This window comes from Stenella coeruleoalba (assembly GCF_951394435.1).
Source record: "Stenella coeruleoalba genome assembly, chromosome: 6".
Taxonomy (NCBI): Eukaryota; Metazoa; Chordata; class Mammalia; order Artiodactyla; family Delphinidae; genus Stenella; species Stenella coeruleoalba.
In genome coordinates, this window is record NC_137151.1 from 73,631,773 (window position 1) to 73,654,568 (window position 22,796).

General features: G+C 40.4%; 1 protein-coding gene across 1 annotated transcript; it reads right to left on the reverse strand.

Moving 5' to 3' along the window:
- PRKRA (protein activator of interferon induced protein kinase EIF2AK2) lies at positions 1–22,775 on the reverse strand. The gene is made up of 8 exons (XM_079924033.1): positions 20,807–22,775; positions 20,081–20,250; positions 16,489–16,570; positions 13,812–13,890; positions 12,643–12,760; positions 10,483–10,577; positions 4,285–4,459; positions 1–1,219 (listed from the first exon to the last, which is right to left on the reverse strand). Exons 1-8 carry the CDS (start codon positions 20,869–20,871, stop codon positions 1,062–1,064), a joined length of 942 nt encoding a protein of 313 aa, XP_079780159.1. The 5' UTR covers positions 20,872–22,775; the 3' UTR covers positions 1–1,061.
- Positions 22,776–22,796: the final 21 nt, after the last annotated feature.

Sequence of the window (22,796 nt, forward strand, 5' to 3'; positions counted from 1 at the left end):
TAGACTGACACTTGAGGTTGTCAACATCTACCTTTATCACTGAGCGCTCTCTTCCTCTCTGAGGTATTCCCTGATCTACAGGTGTAGCACTCTCAGCTGGCACTGACAGATGGCAGACTTGAGGTGTTATGAGATGACATATGAAAACATAAAAGGCAAAATTAAAATTTGCTCATGAGACTTATTCCCTAACCTTTGAAGCACTCACTATTTTGTTTGAAACATTCTTGTAACTGAATTGAGTGCACTGGAAAGTTTTGTTTCAGTAATTCTAATGCTTTTTCAACTACTATTCATCTATGAATGGTTATATGTCAAAGCATAAGACAACACTGCATATGTGTAGAGAAAATATGGAAGTGATTCATCACATATGCATTTGTAAATTTTGGGTTTTTTTTTTTTTTAACCTTTGACTCTAAGAAATAAACTAGAGATATGTAAATAACACAGTATCCACATTGTAATGTTACAAGAATGGCTAAAAAGAACAGGGCCACAGTCGAGTCAGTAGCACTTTAATGAAATGAACAGAACCCATTATAACAACAGCTCTTTATTACATGGATTCAAATACACAGCAGACCAATCACGTTCCCTGAAATTTAACAATCACATTCAATTAAAACCTGTTAGTGCGTTCCTCAACACTAATTCTAAGGGGCTTCCTTTGAAATCCCTTTACAAAGCCTTGCACAAAGAAGAGGTTAAGCACCAGTAGGAAAGACTGTTGCTAGCAGTTTTATTTTATCCTCCTCCTCCTCAACAACAACAATCATGCAGTTTTTTCCTTCTATGTACATGGCATTGTAAAATGGGTGCTACACTCTGCCTATGGTACAAAGTTTATAAATACAATATACCAATACAAAGTCGAAGCCATTAAAAACATCTTAATAACAACTACCAGGAGATAATTAAATCTGGAGTGTTCATGGAATCTATGAAGAGATTTAGAACCAACACACAAACTCAAACATTATAGTAAATGTCTTACTTGGGAAGGGGAGAAAGGGGACCTTCTTATGTGCTACTGAAGGGTTTTCTAAGTTGTTCCACGTTTACTTTCTTTCTGCTATTATCTTTAAATACTGCAGAGCATTGTGAGCTGCGTCACTCTGTGCACTGCCACAGGAGATCCCCGAGCCATGACAGACTGTGATGGGACTGGTGGACAATTCAGCGAGACATTGATACTGTCCATTGGCACTCAGTTCTTCTGCAATGACACATTCAAACGTGATGATTAATGCCACGTGCATAGAAAGCAGATCCTTTGTAAAAACAACACAATTGCTTATTACCGTCTTTCTCCCTAAGCGTCCATGGTATACTACTCCACTTATCATCTTTGTCATTCTTGTACAAACTGCCCAGCTACAGCGGTTCTCAAACACAGCTGTGCTTCATAATCACCTGGGGGAACTTTAAAGAAATCCAGGTGCCTGGGCCTCACTCCAGCCTGCTCTATCAGAAACGCAGGGTTAGGGGCTGGAGTGGCCAGATTCCTGCATTTTCAAAGAGCTCCCAAGGCAATTTTAATGTGGTTAGTTTAACAGTGTTTGCAAATTACTGAACCACAGCAACTTTTTTAAAAGGGAAAAAAAAACATTTGCTAGAGGACTGGAGAGACTGTATTTTCCACTCTGAAGTCTACAGTTATTTTCAGTAGACACTGAACCAGGAAATACACGGTTCAGGGCAAAACCTCCCTTGTGATGTCATGTTCTTTGGTTATTAAGTCTGTGCAGAGAGTTTAATTCCACTTTGTATATTTGTTTAGGATGTTTTAAAACAACACTGAAGCCCTGAAAACAAACGGTCTTAACATCTGATGAATCACTCTTACTAAAGATGGTTTATTGAGACAGGGAAAGGAGTAGAAACAGGTGAGTTGTTTGAAATTGTCATGATTAAATGTTATTTCAGCTAGAATCAATATAGTATAAAATATCCAGATACAATGGGATTATTTAATGTGTGAAGAGGCTTTCTAGTTCTAGCATCTAGGTTCTTTTTTTTTGCGGTACGCGGGCCTCTCACTGTTGTGGCCTCTCCCGTTGCGGAGCACAGGCTCCGGATGTGCAGGCTCAGCGGCCATGGCTCACGGGCCCAGCTACTCCGCGGCATGTGGGATCTTCCCGGACCGGGGCACGAACCCGCATCCCCTGCATCGGCAGGCGGACTCTCAACCACTGCGCCACCACGGAAGCCTTAGGTTCATTTTTAAATTGAGGTAAAAGTCACGTAACATAAAGTTAACCGTTTTAAAGTGAACTATTCAGTGGCATTTAGTACATTCACAATGTTGTGCAACCACCACCTCTATCCAGTTCCAGAACATTCTCACCGTTTCATCACCCCAAGGGAAAACACTATCCCCACCCGTACCGCCCAGCCCCTGGCAACTACCAATCTGTGGATTAACCTATTCTGGATAGTTCGTGGAAATGGACTCGTGTGACTATTTTTGTCTGTCTTTCACTTAGTATAATTATTTTTGAGGTTTATCCATGTTGTAGCATATATCAGAACTTCATTCTTTTTTGTGGCTGAATCGTATTTCATGGCATGTATATACCACAGTTGGTTTATTCATTCATCTGTCAATGGACGTTGGGCTGTTTCTACCTCTTGGCTATTGTGAATAGTACTGCTATGAACATGTGTGTACAGGTATCTGTTGGAATACCAGCTTTCAATTCTTTTGGGTACATACTTAGCAGTAGAGTTACTAAGTCATACGGTAATTCATTTGAGGAGCAACAAAACTCCTCAGATTTTCCACAGCAGCTAAACTATTTTACGTGTTCACTATGTAACATATGAGGGCTACAATTTCTCTATATCTTTACCAGCATTGGTTATTTTCTATTTTATTCATCATAGCCATCTTACTGGGTGTGAATTGGTACCTCACTGTTGTTTTGATTGGCATGTCCCTGATGACTAATGATAGTGAGCACATTCTCACGTGCTTCTTGGCCATTTGTAGATCTTCTCTGGAGAACACTGAGGTTCTTTTGAAAGTAATTGTATAGAAGTTAGTCAAATTAACTGACTGTGGTTTTTAAACTGCTGTTCTATGTTTACAAGAACTATTTAGTTCTTAAAATTCCTAAGGAGCATTTCAAAGTCATCATTAATTTGTAATCTAAAAAAGCCATCTCAAGTTTCCTTCTATTCCCAGATTCAAAACCTTCCATAGTCATACTCATGACATGGCTTATTCATCTGTGTCTCAAACACCCAACAATGTGTAGATACTTAAGAAATATTTTTTGAATGAATGGTCTCTCAATCAGCTACGTTTTCTGATCATCTTTCTGCATTATTCCCCAGGTTCTGCATAATTCTCAGTATATTGAGGCACTGTACCTGACCCATCATTCAATCCCAAAGTAGTAGAGAAAATCAGAAGTTCTTTCAGTCCCTAAACACCCTACTTTCTCAGTGCTAGTAGTTCTGACAAGCTAGGTCCCCCCAGGTCACTAAGGCTAGAATAAGGGGTATCAAATTCTTCACATACTATACTGATGTTAAATCAAGACACCAAAAACACACAAGAACACACACATACAAACAAATTAGCCAGTTATAAACTGCATTAAAAGAAAATCCACACTGATTGCTTTCCAATCTGTCTGCATTTGTCTATCTGAGTGATTATGAGCTAGAAAAAATATAGCAGTTCATAGCTGAGATGAGATAAAACTATAAATTGTCCCCATTTATCTCCCAGAAGTGGTACACAGTGATAAAGTGGAGAGAAGACGTCTGGCCTGACCCCACAAACTTGGTACTTGTTCTAGAAATGTGGGTGCCTTTTTATTTGTCAAGCTGCCCATCAGGGCTGGTTTAATAGATATTGTATCAGCAGGGACTCTTCTAATCTGGCTCTACCGCTGACTAGCAGCTATGTTATCTCAGGCAAGTTTCTCAACCTTTCTTTGTCTTACTTTCCTCACATATATAAGAATAATAGAATCTACTTCACAGTTTGAGGGTTCTGTGGGTTGAAATATGTTATGTCCTTAGAACAGTATCTGGCACATAGTAACTCTATAACTCTTAGCTATTATTGTTTTTATTATTATAACTGTATAGATGTTACCTCTATTTTTATTGTTTATAAGAATGGGACATACTAATGATATATGTTACTGTTCTAGTAATTATATATAGTCAGAATCCCCAATCAATGAAAAAAATTATAATAGAGGTTTTGTTCCTCATTTAAAAAAATAAACAGGTTTTAGCATAAGCTAAAGAAAAAAATCATACCTATATCCAAATATGTTATATTAAAACCTTGTTCCTTTGCAATTTCACTAAGCAGCTGGATGTAATCTGTATTTGGAATACTGAGGAGGCTTCTTTTCAGTAAGTTGATCTTTTCACCAGGAGAATTCCTCAAGGAATGCCAAGTACAACCTAAAGAATGTCCTACCACATTTGTCTGAAAAACAGAGACGAAAGTTAAGACTCTTGGACTGGGTTCCAACGCTATTATAAGTATTAATTAAGCACTCACATTTAATACTTTATAAAGCATGTTTAAACTTCCCAATTTAAACTAGATAGCACTAACAAGCACACACATTTAACAAACACCACAATGTTAAAGAAAAAAGAATGTGCAATAATATACTGGAAGTATTTAAAAATACTTTTGTATAGTATAAAGGTCTCAGTCAAAATTTCTGATGGTCACGTTAAGATGTATAACATATTTAAGAGCACGATAAACAAATCTGCGATACAGCTGACCCTTGAACAACATGGGGGTTGAGGCAGCCGACACTCCTCACAGTCAAAAGTCCATGTATAACTTATAGTCGGCCCTCTGTATCCACAGTTCTGCATCCACAGAATCAACCAACCGTGGAGTGTAGTATTTACTATGGAAACAAATCTGCATATAAGTGGACCTGAGCAGTTAAAACCTGTGTTGTTCAAGGGTCAACTGTAATCGAGTCTGCCTAATGGAGCAATTTACAAATTAAAATATAAAGGAATTTTCATATCTTTATGGCTTCTTGTATTAAATACCAGTCTCTGTAACTGACAGCTGTAAAGCAGAAAACAAAGAAACTGTAGACAAGGTGAAATGTGCAAGTTTGAGAACAAGACGTTCAAATGAATGGCATGATGTCAAAAAATTCTTATCAGACTTATCCCAGAACCCAACTGAGTTTTTTTTTCTGTTTTCTTTTCTCCTTTTCCTCTTTTCTTTATTTTCCCCTCTATCTTTACTTTTTCACTTCTGTTCTTAGAATACTTTGCAGTTCCATGTTAGTTTACGGTTTTTAAATTGCTTTCATATAATATGCCATTAGAAAAACCACAAAAAACTACTCTCTGAAGTAAGTAGGGCAACCTGTCCTTTGGTCTTATTTATCAATGAGCTTGACAGAGGTTAAGGGATTTTTAAAAGATCATAGGGATGGCCATGATAAAGAATTGGGTAATTTTTGCATAATTTGCAAAATGTACTAAGTAGAATTTTACATTCCTTGACTGGAACTTTAAAAAATGCTGTTTTTAAAAAAATCATAGGTCATCCATATAGTAAAAGGATACCTGTAACAAGAACAAATACATACGAAGAACAGTCTCTTTTCCTTGCTGCCCCTTCCCCAGACTTCTATTCCACTCCCCAGAGATACTTGCTATATTAAACACCTCTTCAGTATACTTCCGTACGCATTCTATGCACGTTTAAGCAGACACACGTATAATCTTTTTAAACAAAAATGATAGCTTACTCTTCTACACCTGATACTGTTAAGTTTTCTCATCTGTTAAGTTTTCTCATATCACTGCACTGCACATACATGCACTACAGTTACCTTACCAGTCTCCAACTGTAGGTTTTAGGTTGTTTCTGGTTTCTTTCACTAACAGTGTTACAATGAAACTCTTTTGCACTTGGATGACTTTCTCGACAGAATAACTTCTAGAAGTAGAACTGCTGAGTCAAAGAACATGTATGCTTTTAATTTTGATAAATATTAATACTTCCAAACTGATTAATGAGCCAATGTATACTTCCATCAAGTGTCTTGGAGGGTGTTTGTTTTCGCACACCCTAGCCAATACCAGGTATTGTCAAACTTTGTAGGTTTTGTCAAACTAAAGGTGAAAATAGTATCTTGTTTAACATGCATGAATAAAGTTGAACATTTTTTTCCCCACCATTTGTATTTCTTCTACTGGGTTGCCTTTTTTATTGATGTGTAAGCTTTATGTTTGGTATTGAAAACAGTCCCTTCCTACTCATGTGTTCAAAACAGTTTCTTCTTACTTTGTTTTTATTAGTTTTATTTACAGACATTTTGCTGTGCAGTGTAGGTTTATGTAGTTAAATTTGTGAATCTTACTTTACAGCGTCTATGTTTTAAGTTATGCTTAAAAAGGCTTTTCCATGCTAAGAATTTTAAAAGGAAAGCTCTTCCATGTTTTCTCATACAGTTCCAATTCTTACGTTTAAATCTTTGATCCATTTGAAATTTATTTTAATGTAAGGAATAAGGTAGCAACCTAAATATATCATACACCTGTGTGCATTGTATTCCGCCACCCCTCACCTCCCCCCACAATGTGGCTGTAAGTTATTTCTATACCATTCATCCTCTCACCCACTGATGTGAAATCTCACTGTTGTCATACACTATCTTCCTATATGGATTGGCATCTATACCTATCCTCTGTCTATTGCGATACAAAAGCTGTTTTAACTACTATAGTTTTATAGTATGTTTTATTTTCTGGTAGGGTATAACCCCACCTCCCGTACTCTTCCTTTTCAGTTTTCTTGGCTATTCTTGAGTTTATTTTTCCAGATAAACTCAGTAAAGTTGTATCAAGATCCAAAATGAATTCTGGTAGATTCTGACTAAGACTATATTACATTTTCATATATTTACAGTATTGAGTCTTTCTATCAAAAATAGATAGCTTTACATTCATTCAATTTCTGTTAAATCCCTCACTAGAGTTTTAAAGTTTTTCTCATATGAGTCCTGCACATTTCTTTCTAAGTTTATTCCCTGTCATATTATCCTCTTTTCTACTATTGAGAATAGGATCTTCTATATTCCATTTTGTAATATTGATAAATAGGGAAGCTATTAATTTTTTCTAGTATGCTTTTTCAGGACAGAGTTTCTATTTTGCTATAAAATGATCAATGTTATCAAGCTTCATACATTTTATTATTAAAAGTAATACACACATACAACAAAAAAATTAAATAGTACAGAATTATAAAAGCAACAATCCTCCTCCCTACCTTCAAGTCCTCTTTCCAGAAGCAATAATTTTCACCTTTCTATTTTTAATTATTCTAGTGGTTACCTTTGTAACAGAAATAATATGAGAAAGCTATTGATTCTGTATATTAATTTTATGATCAGTTACCTTGATGAATTCTCTTATTATATCTGGTAGTTTTTCTCTAGGGCTTTATAGGGATACAATTATATTATTTATAGTTAATGATCGTTTCTATCTCCTCTTATTTCCAACCTCTTGTTTTCTGATTATGCTGGTTGATACTTCTAGAACAATGTTTAAAAAAAAGGGTATCAGGAATTCCCAGGCAGTCCTGGGAAGTCGTGAGGACTCAGCACTTTCACTGCTGAGGGCCTGGGTTCAAACCCTGGTTGGGGAACTAAGATCCCAAGAGCTGCATGGTGTGACCCAAAGGAAAAAAAGAAAGGTATCTGTGGGCATCCTTGCCTTATTTCTGAAATTAATGGGAATGGATAAGCTATGTAAACACGTACCCATGATTTTGATTTTTTTCCTGAGGTATATATTTTATTTTATTTATTTATTTTTAACATCTTTATTGGAGTATAATTGCTTTACAGTGTTGTGTTAGTTTCTGCTGTATAACAAAGTGAAGCAGCTATATGTATACATATATCCCCATATCCCCTCCCTCTTGCATCTCCCTCCGACCCTCCCTATCCTGCCCCTCTAGGTGGTCACAAAGCACTGAGCTGATCTCACCGTGCTATGCAGCTGCTTCCCACTAGCTATTTTACATTTGGTAGTGTATATATGTCAGTGCTACTCTTTCACTTTGTCCCAGCTTACCCTTCCCCCTCCCTGTGTACTCAAGTCCATTCTCTATGTCTGCGTCTTTATTCCTGTCCTGCCCTGAGGTTCATCAGAAACATTTAGTTTTATTAAGATTCCACATATATGTGTTAGCATATGGTATTTGTTTTTCTCTTTCTGACTTACTTCACTCTGTATGACAGTCTCTAGGTCCGTCCACCTCACTACAAATAACTCAATTTCATTTCTTTTTATGGCTGAGTAATATTCCATTGTATATATGTGCCCGTCTTCTTTATCCATTCATCTGTCAATGGACACTTAGGTTGCTTCCACATCCTGGCTATAAAAATATGGGACGATTCATGAATTTGCATGTCATTCTTGCACAGGGGCCATGCTAATCTTCTCTTTATCGTTCCAATTTTAGTTTCTGTGCTGCCGAAGCGAGCACTGAGGTATATATTTTAAATCACAATAGGGATATTTTACAAGAGTTTATCAGTAATGACTGTCAACATTTTTTGGCATCTATTGAGAGGATAATGTTTTTCTCCTTTAACCCATTAATGTGATTAGTTATAGTAATAGATTTACCAACACTGAAACACTCTTACAGTCCTAAAATAAACCCTACTTGTCTATGGTATATTATTCTTTTAATGTTCTACTGAATATTAAGGTGTTTCACCATAAGGGAGATTAATCCATAATTTTTGCCATTGGGATTTGCTATTGTCAGATATTAGTGTTATGTTAGTTTTGAAAAATAAATTTAGAAGCTTCCCCTTTGTTATATATATTAACTGGAAGAGTTTAAATAGCATGGAAGATTATCTCTTCCTTGATGATTTAACAGAATTCACCTACAAACCTGTGTTTTGTGATTATGGTTTCATCTCTCATCCAGTTTTAAAAGAAGTGAATGCAGTGTTTCATATTTTTCTATTAAAAAAGCAAAACCAAAACTATATTACTTATTCAGATATAGTCTTTTTTCCCTACAGAATGAGCCATTTTTTTTTTATCAGATGCTTAGGACACTCCTATAGTCTTCACTTTTCATTTCCTACCTAACATCCTACTCTCAGATAATGGACCACCATACATACCTATATACAAATATCAGAATCTCAATTAATATATTATGTGTAGCCCGATCTCTTAAGTTCTCTATCTGAATACCAGCTCCCTACTCAACATTTTCACTTAGCTACTCCACAAACATTTCAAATTCAATATATCCTACGTTTAGCTCACTATCTGCTCCCCCTCAAATCCTACTCATCTTTTGTGTTCCCCATATTATTGAATGGTACCACCATCTACTCTGTTGCCAAGCTAAAAATGTTTATTTCTTTCTTTTTCCTTACTCCCTACATGTAATCAGTTACCATGCCCCATTCACTTCAGTTTTCTAAATAATTTTTAAATCGATCATTTCAACTGCCACTACCTTAGTCTAGGCCACCATCATTTCTCATCTGCTTTTCTAAAACGGCATTGTAGCAGGTCTCTTTGACTCTAATATTCATTCACTCACCATAATGCTGCCAGTGATTTCCCTTCTAATGTATAAATTAGATCTTGTCCTTTACATATTAAATTTATTTAATGACTTTGCACTACCCTCAGGATAAAGTTCAATCTCCTTAACATAGTAGTTCCTGCAAGATTCAATCCCTCTTTTCCTTTCCGGCCTCATTGTTTGAGACTCCCTCCCTCCAAATCTATGAATATGCTCCAGCCATCCCAAATTACTCTGCGGTCCTAGATCACATAAAGTGTTTCACTCCTGGGTCTTTGTACATGGTCTTTCTTCTCTCTGGAATTCTTTTCTCCTGTTGTCATCCTATAGGTCTCAGCTCAGCTATTACTTCCTCCAAGAAGTCTTCCTAAAACCCCGTCTTAGTTGGATCTTTCTCCTACGTTCCCAAGACGCCTCTGGAAGGACCAGTCTGTAGGGTTCTTTTCTCTTTCAGTAGGCTGGCTACAAACTCCTTAGGGCCAGAGACTATCTCGTTCACCAAATGCCAGTACCTGGCATCAAGCTTGGCAAATAATGAGTTCCCTAAATGTTTGCTGAGTGGATAAATGAATGGATGAACCAAGAGATGGGAGTGAATTGTCAATCTGAAGGCAAAAGTGGCACTAGTGACTTACCATCTTTAGATACCATCATATTATTCTGAATTTGACTGTGCCTCCCAAACTCTCTTACCTGGCTACGCCTGTGATCCTGGCTCACATACTGCAAGCAGCTAAAATTGGGGTAGTGTATTACTCAACAGTTAAGGGATTTGTTTAAAACTGCAACTCTAAAGTATCTATACAAAAAGAAATCTAGAGAAGTTTCCTACAGCAACAGATGTTTAATCACATTAACATTGTAGACCTCCGATCATTACTCACCAAAGAAATGTGGTTCTCTGGAGAGATATTACTGAATTTGGCAAGAAATTTCTCAGCAGCATTTCTCTTGGCTTGTTTCTTTGATGCCCCCTTTCCTAAATAAAGAAAAAGAAATAGTAGGTTTAGAAAATAAGCTAGTGTCCATAGAGAATGACCAAATGTTTAATGTACTGTGTTTGGTCAGAGAACAATCTCATGGTTTTTGTATACTATTCTTTTTTTTTTTTTTTTTTTTCCGGTACGCGGGCCTCTCACTGTTGTGGCCTCTCCCGTTGCGGAGCACAGGCTCCAGACGCGCAGGCCCAGCGGCCCAGCCGCTCCGCAGCACGCGGGATCCTCCTGGACCGGGGCAGGAACCCGCGCCCCCCTGCGTCGGCAGGCGGACTCCCAACCACTGCGCCACCAGGGAAGCCCGTATACTATTCTTTTACAGACGTGACATCTTTACTTGTTGTGCTTCATACAACTGTTAATGGTTACATTTTTGAAGACGTTTCTTTAACAGTTTATCTTTAATAGTTACACTTTGTTTTTCTTTAACAGATGTATCTCCCTATGTCTAGCTTTAATGAACCATATTTGGTTTAATTCTGACTAAATATTCAAATTTACCAAGGTACATTTGAATTACAACTGCTATCTTTCAATGTCTATTTCTTGCTTATAATCTCCTATACACTGATAACTATGTGGAATTTCTTTCTTTAACATGAATAAGAAGGGCATAGGAGAGGCTAGAGTTGAAAGACACTATCAATATCATCTATTTCCATGTTTACAGATTTAAAAACTGAGATCCAGGCAGGGAGATTAAGCAATTTACCTAAACTTGCAAATCAAGGACTGCATCAAGAACAGGAAGCTGAGGTTCCTGCTTCTGGCCTAGGGCTTTCTGCACTGGCCCACACTACCTCTCAAGGGCAAACAGCTGCTTATTACTTAAGACTAATATCTAACCAAGGTAAAATTCCATTTCAAGCCACTTAACAAAAACATGCTAGAGAAGTTAAAATAGGAATCCTCAGGAGTACTTTATTAAGTGACTTTTTTCTCATAGTCTGTGGCCTTTACAACGTAAAGTTGTTGTAATTTAAAAGGTTAATTTCTACTTTATTTTTATCCCACTGCAATTTTTTGCCATCAGCCTCTTAATAATCATCTTGTGGGCTTCCCTGGTGGCGCAGTGGTTGAGAGTCCACCTGCCGATGCAGGGGACACGGGTTCGTGCCCTGGTCCAGGAAGATCCCACATGCCGCAGAGCGGCTAGGCCCATAAGCCATGGCCGCTGAGCCAGCATGTCCGGAGCCTGTGCTCCGCAACGAGAGAGGCCACGACAGTGAGAGGCCCACATAACGCAAAAAAAACAAAAAAAAAAAACAAAACAAAACAAAAAAAATAATCATCTTGTTTTCAAATGTAATCTTCTTGTCCTCCTATCTTCTAGAATAGCTATTGAAACTCCAAGAGATTTACTACTGCTTTTTTCTCCAAAATGATTTTTAAGTCCCTATTATATCAATGAAGACTGTTTAAAGAGTCAATTATTTATTTGTTTCTCCATTACCAACTCATAATTTTAAAAAATATCAAATTAAGAAGTAAAGTATTCTTAAGCCAAACATTTATACTTAAATTCAACTGCAGAAGACTTCCCTGGTGGTGCAGTGGTTAAGAATCTGCCTGCCAATGCAGGGGACATGGGTTTGATCCCTGGTCCAGGAAAATCCCACATGCCGTGGAGCAACTAAGCCTGTGCGCCACAACTACTGAGCCTGTGCTCTAGAGCCTGCAAGCCACAACTACTGAGCCCACGTGCCACAACTACTGAAGCCCAAGCGCCTAGAGCCCGTGCTCTGCAACGAGAAGCCACCACAATGAGAAGCCTGCGCACCGCAATAAAGAGTAACCCTGCTCGCCGCAACTAGAGAAAGCCCGCGCGCAACAACGAAAACCCAACGCAACCAAAAATAAATAATAAATTTAAAAAATTAAAAAAAAAAATTCAACTGCAGAAAGTTAGAAACAGTAGACCAGGAGTGTCAGTTTTTTTCCCCATAGAAATATTTGAAAAGAAATCGCAACAGAAATTTCTATGGTCATTCATCTTCTCAAAATATTTCAAATGTCTTCAACTGTATGAGGGTAAAAAGGAATAAGTACCAGTTTCCATGAATGACTCTAGCCTGCAAATTGTGGTATATTCTCTCTTATGAGCAGGTCCTCCCTCCTGGGAAAGGGTATATTCAGGAAGTCTCCAGCCATGATGAATAGCCAATTCCTAGAAAATCGAGATGAGGATTTATTAGTAATTTTTACTATGCAGTGGCTCAATCACACAAATGATATTCTCTCATGATTTTGATCCCATATCTATTTATATGTTTGCAAAGAATAATGATATTCTGCAATGAAAAAAATGAGAGAAGACCCTCTATTTCCCAGAGATATTCCTGCATTTTATATCTTATAGGCCCACAATACCAAAACGGAAGCAGTTTTCCTGTGGTGAAGCAGTGAATGGTGCTCTTCCATTAAGCTGTAGTGAGTTGATATCAAAGAGTTCAAACAGAAAGACAAGCTACGTTCAGCCTCTGGGAACATCAGAGAGGACAGCTACAGGTCTCACAGCCATCAGTTCCTAAAGCCTCTCCCCTCCTAACTATAACCTTCCATACCCATGGCTGCCTAACTAACTACATTCGATTGAGAGCAGATGAGAAGCAGACAGCAAACAAACACACTTGGATGAGGCTGAGGAAAGAAGGGGAAGAAAACTACAGAAAAACTCACAGAGGAGGAAAGAGACCAAAGGACTGGTTGGATAATAGGGAGGGGAGTTGTCCAACAGAGCACATGGATAGTCTGCAAGGAGGATATTCTGCACACAGAAATTCAAAGCTGAATATATTTTTTTGGTAGAATAAGCAAATAAGTAAACGACTTCCCTTTTCTTGAGTTAGGTAACTCAGTTTGGGTTCTTATGAAGTCTTCTGTCTCAACAGAAGTAGAGATTTGTCACAAGAGTGGCAAGAAATATTCTTAAAATATAAAACACTCTACCCATGTGCACTGAGGTCCTGCTGATCTCAAATGAGAATTCCACAAACCAAAGGCAGATACTGTATATGGAAGAAAATCCAAAACATAAATAAATAGGAAAATAATTTCAAGTTAGCACTTTAACATCTAATGATCATAACCTGGAACACAAAATGTTATACCATCTTTAAAATATTAATTCCTTCTCTCAGCCCTTATGATATTATCAAAATTTATGGCATTTTTTTCAGTAGACAAAAAGTTAAGTATGGAAAAACTGTGCCACTTACCTGTAATGAACCAATAGGATTAAGCTGGTTCTTTGGTTGCTTGGAAGGGTCAGGCATTAAGGGATCCGGAACTGCAAAGCTAAACATTTTTATAAAGTGTTATAAAACAAAATAATCTCCCCCAAATTATTAAGTAAAGGACAAGCATTTTCAATTTAGCTTTCCATGCCTTTGCTGTTGCCTTTCCTTCTACATGGAATACCCTTCTCGCCCACCTCTTCTGTAAGAATCTGATCTATCCATCATCCAAGGTATACCTCAATTGCCACTTCCTCTCAGAAGCCTATTCTTTTACCCCAGTGGAACATAACTTCTCCCTTCTTTGAACCACTGTAGCATTTGGTTTGACACTTTCTTAAACAAATTATTTTACCATAAGTTGTACACTCTTACAAATACATGTGATTTGTCTATCCCTCACCACACCTCTCCCCTGTTCAGACTATAAAATCCTTAATGGTAGGGCCTATGTATTACTAGCCCTCATAAGCCTTGCAGTGCTTTATATATAATAGATGCTCAATAAAAATGTATTTAAATAAAGCACACTATTGTTACAACTACAAAAAAAGGGAAGACTAACAGGAAGTTTAGCCTGGCAATGTAAACCATACAGATCATAAATGTAGCTTTTTCATCCAGATAATTATGGAAGAAAGACCTGGTTTGATCTATTATCTGCTCTATGCTAGGATAATCTTCCTAAGATTTATATTTATCCTGTATAAAATTGATGGCCAGCATGAATCTGATTTGAGCATGTGGGGACTGTGATTAGAGAAAAAGAGAACAACCTCTTCTAAGTAGTGTGAACTTAGTAGTTACTTGGGTGATGGATGCCTAACGTGGAACAAGCTGCATTTCAAGGTTACTGCCACCTAAGCAGCTAGAGGCATTTCTTCCATGACCAGTGAGGTTGTTATTGCCATTTCCTCAATTTCCTCACGTTTCTTTTCTTTTTTTTGCGGTACGCGGGCCTCTCACTGTTGTGGCCTCTCCCGTTGCGGAGCACGGGCTCCGGACGCACAGGCTCAGCGGCCATGGCTCACGGGCCCAGCCGCTCCACGGCATGTGGGATCTTCCCGGACCGGGGCACGAACCCGCGTCCCCTGCATCGGCAGGCGGACTCTCAACCACTGCGCCACCAGGGAAGCCCTCAAGTTTCTTTTCTACCTGCCAGAATTTCAAGCTTTACATAAGCTGATGAGATACAAATATTCACTTGCAATGCTGTACACTGAAGCTACCCAAGTAATTGTGATGGAGAAGTGAGAAAGTCTCTATCATATTAGGCCACTTTCAGCCTGATTTACAGCTTAGCAATTCCCATCTTATCTGTCAAGAAGCACAAATACATAGTAAGGTTTGTTAGCCTTTTTTGCTGACAAAGTGAAGTGCCCATGTGCAGAAAGGACACTCTGTATACTAATTTCTATGAATATATGCAACACTTTGGGTTGACCTTTGGATTGCACAGAAATGGCATGGCCGTCACCAGCAAGGGGAAAATCCAAAACCCGCCATGCCATTTGGCATGTCCAGAAGGCTAGCATAAATCATTTATAATGTATGACCCTAGTCATTTTGTGAGATCCAAGGCTTTTGCTGGTTGGTTCTAAACTACCTAAAAGGTTTAGAATTACTAAGTAAATGGGAGGAACACTGCATGAGAACCTAAATATCAATATATCCCTAAGCCAGAAGTTCTTCTATGACTAGGAAACAAAAAACCCATCCTAAATTCCCATGGGCCTCTGCTCTCAGCTATGAGCAGATATACCAGATTGTACTCCAAATATACTTGAGTGCACGTAAAGGGAAGAATTTACAGGCAAAATGTGCTCCTGGATGTGCCCATTAGAAATCAAAGGACACCAATTTACAATACATGAGATGCTCCAGGACCAGTGCTCCTTCCAAAAGCACCTAAGGTGATAACAAATTTATTTTGGAAATATTTGTCAAGAATTAACATCCCAGGGGCTTCCCTGGTGGCACAGTGTTTAAGATTCCGCCTGCCAATGCAGGGGACACAGGTTCGAGCCCTGGTCCAGGAAGATCCCACATGCCGTGGAGCAGCTAAGCTTGTGCGCCACAACTACTGAGCCTGCGCGCTACAACCCGCGAGCCACAACTACTGAAGCCTGTGCGCCTGCAGCCTGTACTCCGCAACAAGGGAAGCCACTGCAATGAGAAGCCCTCGGCAGCTAGAGAAAGCCCATGCACAGACACAGAAGACCCAATGCAGCCAAAAAAAAATAAATCAATCAAATAAATGTATTAAAAAAAAAGAATTAACATCACATTTAGAAGGAAATCCCTTTGTCTCCTTTCAAATTCGAATTTCTAAAAGAATACTTTTAGCTGATCTTTTTCTATCTCACACCTTGTTTTCTTCATTGTAGAAACAAACTCTTAATCCAGTAAGATGTTTGCCAGAAACACTCTGGTTTTCTAGTGTTGCACCTCATCTACTAATTAATAGAGCCTTCATCTACTAATTAATAGCTGGATAAAGTTGTCTTTAGTGGATGACAGGTCTTCACAAGGAAATAGAATTTTAGAGCTAGATATTAACAACTGTTTACTTTGTTGCTTTTGTGAGCATGTTCAAACTTTTAACCTTACCTCAGCCATGATATTTTTGAGCTGCAGAATACAAAGAAATTTAGCTCACCAAATACTTGCATTGGCTTTCAAAATGTTTATGGCAGCCTCTGCAGCTCTATGTTTCGCCAGCTTCTTACTTGTACCTTCACCTGAATTAAGGTTAAAAAAAAAAACTCTTTACATGCTGTGAAAATGTGAGGCTTACATAGATGTTTGCATAATACAAAACAAAGCCACTACACATTTTATATATATACACACTAGGTAATAAAAACATACACTTGCATACAGTTATACACTGAAATAAAATACCATATGAAGTTAATACATTAAAAAATCTCTGATTTAAAAAATTGTATGTATTTTTGTATACCTGTATAAAAATCGTTATACAGGTATACATTATACATGCTTATTACATAAAGTAATAAAGTAGACTATGTCATACCTTCTGAAGAAATGCAACTTATTCCATTATTCTTAGAAAGGAAATTCTTCTATAGCAACAAGTTTCCTTTAAAGGAGCCACTTACAGCAACACCGTTTGTCAGCAAAATGTGCACCCTTTCACTGTAACAACCCCTCCTATACTGAATTAAACCCCTCTGCTTGGCTAAGCAGTCATGACTACCTGTTGGATACAGTGGGGGAAGGTTTGTATAGGGAAGAAGTTGAGAGATTACCTTAAGCGTCTTCCATATAATCTGTATCCCTTACATGGGTAGCTAAGGGGGCAGAAGAGACTAGGCCTGACTAATCACTGAGACTGATGCCTAATTTTAGTAAGCAACCACACAAGTAAATTGTAAATTCAGTCTTTTTCCTTCTGACTTCAAACTAGGTGTTGAGAACCTTTCCAAAGTGGTATCAGAATGCTGATGTCCATTCCTCCTGTGTGGAGGAAAGAAAAGGAACATGGAACAAATTTCAAACATGGCTCTCAAGTGTTGGAGACCACATAAACCACACTTATTTACCCACTAACATAGGTATTAAGGATATACCCTTGACCAATGTGGGAGTTAGGGGCACCGACCCTCTGCGCTGTTGAAAATCTACCCATAATTTATAGTCAGCCCTCTGTATCTTTAGTTCCTCCATTTCTAGCTTCCTCGGTAACTGCGGAATCAACCAACCATGGATTGTATGGTACTGTAGTATTTACTACTGAAAAAGATTCTCGTATGAGTGGACTGCGTAATTCAAAACCGTGTTGTTCAAGGGTCAACCGTAGTAGAGAGCTAAGCAGGGTCCCTGCCCTTAAAGAGTATACAGCCTAATGTGTGAGATTCTGTCTATAAAAAGACATCTGGGGGCTTCCCTGGTGACGCAGTGGTTGAGAGTCCGCCTGCCAATGCAGGGGACACGGGTTCGTGTCCGGGAAGATCCCACATGCCGCGGAGCGGCTGGGCCCGTGAGCCATGGCCGCTGAGCCTGCGCGTCCGGAGCCTGTGCTCCGCAGCGGGAGAGGCCACAACAGTGAGAGGCTCGCGTACCAAAAGAAAAAAAAAAGACGTCTGAAATGTGGAGTATCACAGCAGGCCTAAGTGCAGGTTGTAGGGTAGCCTACAAAAGGGATAGCTCCCCTACTCTTGGTAAGGATTCAGAAAGGTTTCATGAAGGAGGAGATAACTAAACAAGGACCTGAAAGATCAGTAAAAGTGAGGTGAGGAGAGCTGGAGGATTAGGAAGAGCACTGTAGGTGGAGAAAGTACTTGCAGAGCCTCAGAGGTAACACACAGCATGGTGTTCTCAGGCCCCAAGTTGTAGGGGACAGTAAGAGCTTGAGGAAAGGAACTTTGAGGCAAAAGGCGAGAGAGCTGAAGGGTAGGAGAGGTCAAAGAATGGTCTCCTAAATTTGTGCTTATCAAACTTTAGGAATTGCCTGGGAATTTGGTTAGAATGCATACTAACAGTAGGTGTTGGATGGGGCCTGATACTCTGCACTTCTTTGAAGTGCCCAGGTGATAGCAATGCTGCTGTCGACCACATTTTGAGAAGTAAGGTTGTCAATGATGTTAAGAAATTTATATTCATCCAGAGGGTGATGGGAAAACCACTGAATGGATTTTAAAAAGAGGAAGTACATGCACAGATTTGAATGCCAGAAAAAACACTCTGGTTTTTGTGTGGAAAATGGACACCACAAGATAGAAGCTAAAAGAGCAGCTATGAGGCTGCAACTATAATCCATGTGGCTCGGATGGTAGCAACAGAAAGATGAGAGAAGCAGACAGATTCAAGAGATATTTAGGAAGTAGGATTTGGGGGCAGACTGGACAATAGGCAGAGGGAGAAGAAGGTGAAACCCAAATTTCTACTGTAAGCAGACGGGTGACGGTGGTGCCTTTACTGAGCTGGAGAATGCAGGGGAAATGGATTTGAGAGAGAAGATGGATTCAGTTTGGGACAGTGAGAGACTGAGGTGTCTTTGGGTCATCCAAGCAATAATGCCTAGCAAGCACAGGCAGATACACTGTTCTGTAACTGCACCTGGGCTGAAGACAGAGGTTTCAGAATTATCAGCCTTTAGATAGTATTTGAAGCCACGGAGGTAGATAAGCTTGCACAGGAAGACAGGACAGTGTGAGAAGAGTAGGGGGACTAAGCAGTTGCCACAGGTTGTTAATCTTTGATCTAAAACACACTGAAGGGAAAAAGGCTACTTTTGAGTTTTCACTGAATGTTTTAAAATAGACCAGCTAAAGCAGTAGTGCAAATGTTGATTCCATGGTTCATATGAGGAACCTTCTAGCTACAATCTAGCTACAATCCACCTGCCCCACATAGACAAAAAAGCTTCAAAATTTTCTTAAAGTGGCTTCAATGAAAATAGCGGAATCCAGATTTTCAGGGACACAAACAAATGATGCCTTCAGATTACCAGATGGTGGAACTTCAGCCTTCTTGCTGAATTTTTTTCTTGGCATTCTTCCAAATTAAATTTAGTATTCAATATTTTTTGTGTTTGCCATTAAATAGATACATAAGGAATAAAATGTCTACATTTACAAATGGGCTACTTCAGTTATCATTTGCTCAAGTTCAATGACCATAATAAGGTGAATCTTAATTTTGAAACTTCATTGCTGTGTGACCTTGGGCATGTTTCTTATAATCTCTCTGGACCTATTTCCTCATGTATAAAAAAGGTGATAACATCTTATTAAAATACTGTACAGTGCCAGGAACTAGAAGCTGCTATGCAATATAGTGTAGTTGAGCTTTCCGCCTTCCTCATTTTGCTTGGATACAGAACTGAGTGTGGTACAATGGGCCCAAACTGCCAAATGAGTCCATACATAGAGGGGAGCAGCTCAGAAAATTCTGGGGTCATGCCTCCTGGCATCTGCTATAACCTATGAAATTTGACAGCACCTACTGCTCCAAGAGCCTTTCCTGCTTCTCCCTAATTCTTGGAAGATCCCTAGGAGGATCCTAGGGTATGTTTCTGAGCTTCTCTTGGTATCTGGGGAAGAGAAAATTAGGGAGAGGATCAGGAAGTTGGAAAGTCCCAATGACCTGAGAAAGGTATCAGTTTTAAGAGCCTGCTCCTCACCGTTGTCTCTGGTAAAAAGGGTACTTTTCCGAACTAAGAAGCAATACCAAGTCTGACCCGCCAGCCCACATGGTTATCGGGGTTCGTTGTGCATACAGACCTGTGCAGGTTATGTCACCAACGGTTACTCTGAAGGTGAAAGTGGGCACGTGTATTTGCACATCGGATCTTTCACATTCATAAACTGGGATGTTCTTGGTCTTCATGCCGTATTCATGTAATACCTGAATTGGTGTTTTCCCTGGCTTAGCTGTGATCATCTTCCCCAAACTGCAAAAACCAGAAAAAGCTGTGCTTTGCATGTCAAAGCGGGGAGGGAAGCAGAAGCAAATAAAGACTAGTTTTAACAGCCACCAACGGTGACGCCGGAGGCACCGAAGCTCCCCGTCGGCCAGGGCTAGAGCTGGCGAGGCGCGACAGTCTCCCGGCCCCGCTGCGGCGGGCGGCGGGCAGGGTGAGGGAGGTCTTTAGGGAGACAACTTGAATGCGGGTAGGAGGGATTCGCGGGGGAATCGGGAGGTACGCTCGGGTGCTGCAACCTCCCGGGACCAAGGCTATAAACCCCTTTCCCAGGCGGCGGCCGTGAACCACCTCCGGCCACCCCGAGCCTCCCGAGGCCGCAGGAGGGGCGGGGCCGGGCCGTAGACCCCGGCCCGCTCGCCGCCGAGAGGGCGGGGCCGAGCGCCCGCCAGCAGCCGCGAGGACGCGAGCGCCAGGAAGGGGCTTTACCCAGAATGCCGCTGGACAGCCGGCTCCCCCGCCCCCTCCTCTATTGCCCACCACTCCCGGCCCTGCCCCGCTCGGTCCCGACCGCCCAGGCGCTGACCTGAAGGTCCCGCTGTCCTCGCGCTCCAGCGGCGGAGCCGCGGCGCGATGCCTGCTCTGAGACATGGCCAGAAGGGACGGCTTTGCGGCGGGAGGAAAAGCAGTGTGGAGCGACGTCTTCGCTCCGCGGGTCGGTCGGTCCCCGAGAGGAGCGAGCTAGAGCCGACGCCGCCACCTCCTCCCCTCCTCCGACTCCCCTTCTCCTCCCCGCTTGCGTCCCTCCAGGGGATGGGCGGGGGGCGGAGGCGGAGCTTCTGTGCGGTAGCGCCGGTCCCGGCTGCCGGTCACGCCTCCTGCTGTCCCGGCTCGGGTAGAGCTCCTCGGCGGCCCCGCCCCCTCGCAGCCCCGGCCCGTGCGCCACCTTCGGCCCAGCGGCTAGTGGGGACCGCAGTTGTGTGTCCTCAAAAGGAGGCCGCTCCCTGCCCAGAGAGAGGCTTGTCGTCGGGCGGGCAAGCTTCAGCGACTGTGAGGCCTGAAGCTCAGCCATTTTTTTTTTTTTTTTTTTGGAGGGGGTTGCGGGGGACGGGGAAGAGGAGCGGTGCGTCACTTTAAGAAAATGATTTTAAAATTCCAAATGCAAAATTGCCGGAGAGCCTCCCTAGGCCTGGGCCCGAAGCCTGAGACTCGCGGTATACCCGCTCCTGAGGGCTGAGGTGGGCTCCTGTCCTGGAGTCCTGCTTTTAGGTGCTCGCGGGAACGTCCGGACACCCACTCCTCTCACCCCAACGTGGGCTCCATTGTCTTCTAGGCTTTCATCGCCTGATGAGTGCTGGGCTAGCGGATCCCAGCAAGGCACGTTAGGTGTAAACGAAGGCTTTTCTGTGGACCCGATTCTAATTAAATGCTGTTTCTGCACACCTGTGTTGGTTGTAATGGCGTTTGCTTGGGATGCACCACCTTTGGTGGGGATCAGACAGCGACATTAGATGTCGAATCGCTTCTAGGGGTTTTGCTTGCCAGTTGCAGGAATGACTCCTTGTGCTTTCTCGTTTCTGGAAGATTGCCTTGCACGATGCTATTCACACGAAGGGTCCTTATTAGGAACTTTTTGTTTGTTTCTCTCGAACCCTGGGTACTTGAAAGCAAATGAAAAAGCTGTCCGGAGTCTAATCAAAGTGATTTACATTATTTGAGGATTGAATTAAGCCTGTATTTTCTTCGTCCCTCTACCCCCTCTATAGATGTTTGTATATCGATTACTATCCATTGCTGTTTTAATGAATATCTTATTTTAAGTACCACATAGCCACTATTTCAAAATTATGTTAACATCCACATAGCTATGACAGTACACTATTTCAGTACTCAGATTTGTTTCTAAGATTTAGCCATAAAATTTCTTAAAAACAAGTATAAACTTTATACAGCTCTCTTTAAAGGTTGAGTAACTGGATAGTAATGATGAAACAAAAAGAAAATAAATGCAGCAGTACTCTATTTCAGAGAGACACTACGTGCCAGCTTCAACAGAAACTCCTAAGTCAGAATTTATGCAGTTACACATATGTAATATGGCTTTCATTTAGTATTTTATAAAGTTCTGCATACAATTGTTTCCTTATATTCTGTGAATTTATTTTTATATTAATCACTTGATTTTGTAAACATACAAGGAAAATGAATGAAATGTTCAAGGAATGAACTGTGTACCATAACACAGAAATAGTGCTTTTCTGTCGCCAAAATTGGCACAATGGACTTGTGAAGGAATTCCCTTTGGACTAGGTCCACTGTGGATGGCATCCAGGGCTAATGTTAGTGGCTAACGTATTGTTCCCTGTAGGATTATATGCTTCCTTTGAACCTGGCAAACCACTATCAGCTGTGACCGTCATCAAGGACATTGATAATACTTAAAGATTAGTAGTTTTCTGTGTATATTTTAGTGTTATAGACTGCAATTCCAAATTAGACTTGCTTTTAGTGTATCATTTTACACCGTTAATCTATAATTCATTACCTGAGCACACCAGGGGAGGTAGTGTTGTAAA

What these genes read in the sequence shown, in the direction of transcription:
- PRKRA (XM_079924033.1), bottom strand. Translation starts at nt 20,871, where the DNA reads ATGTCTCAGAGCAGGCATCGCGCCGCGGCTCCGCCGCTGGAGCGCGAG. An exon ending in ATCCTATTGGTTCATTACAG is followed by an intron (nt 12,761 to 13,811) that starts GTAAGTGGCACA and finishes TCGATTTTCTAG; the next exon opens with GAATTGGCTATTCATCATGG. An exon ending in AGAGTCATTCATGGAAACTG is followed by an intron (nt 10,578 to 12,642) that starts GTACTTATTCCT and finishes TTCTTTATTTAG; the next exon opens with GAAAGGGGGCATCAAAGAAA.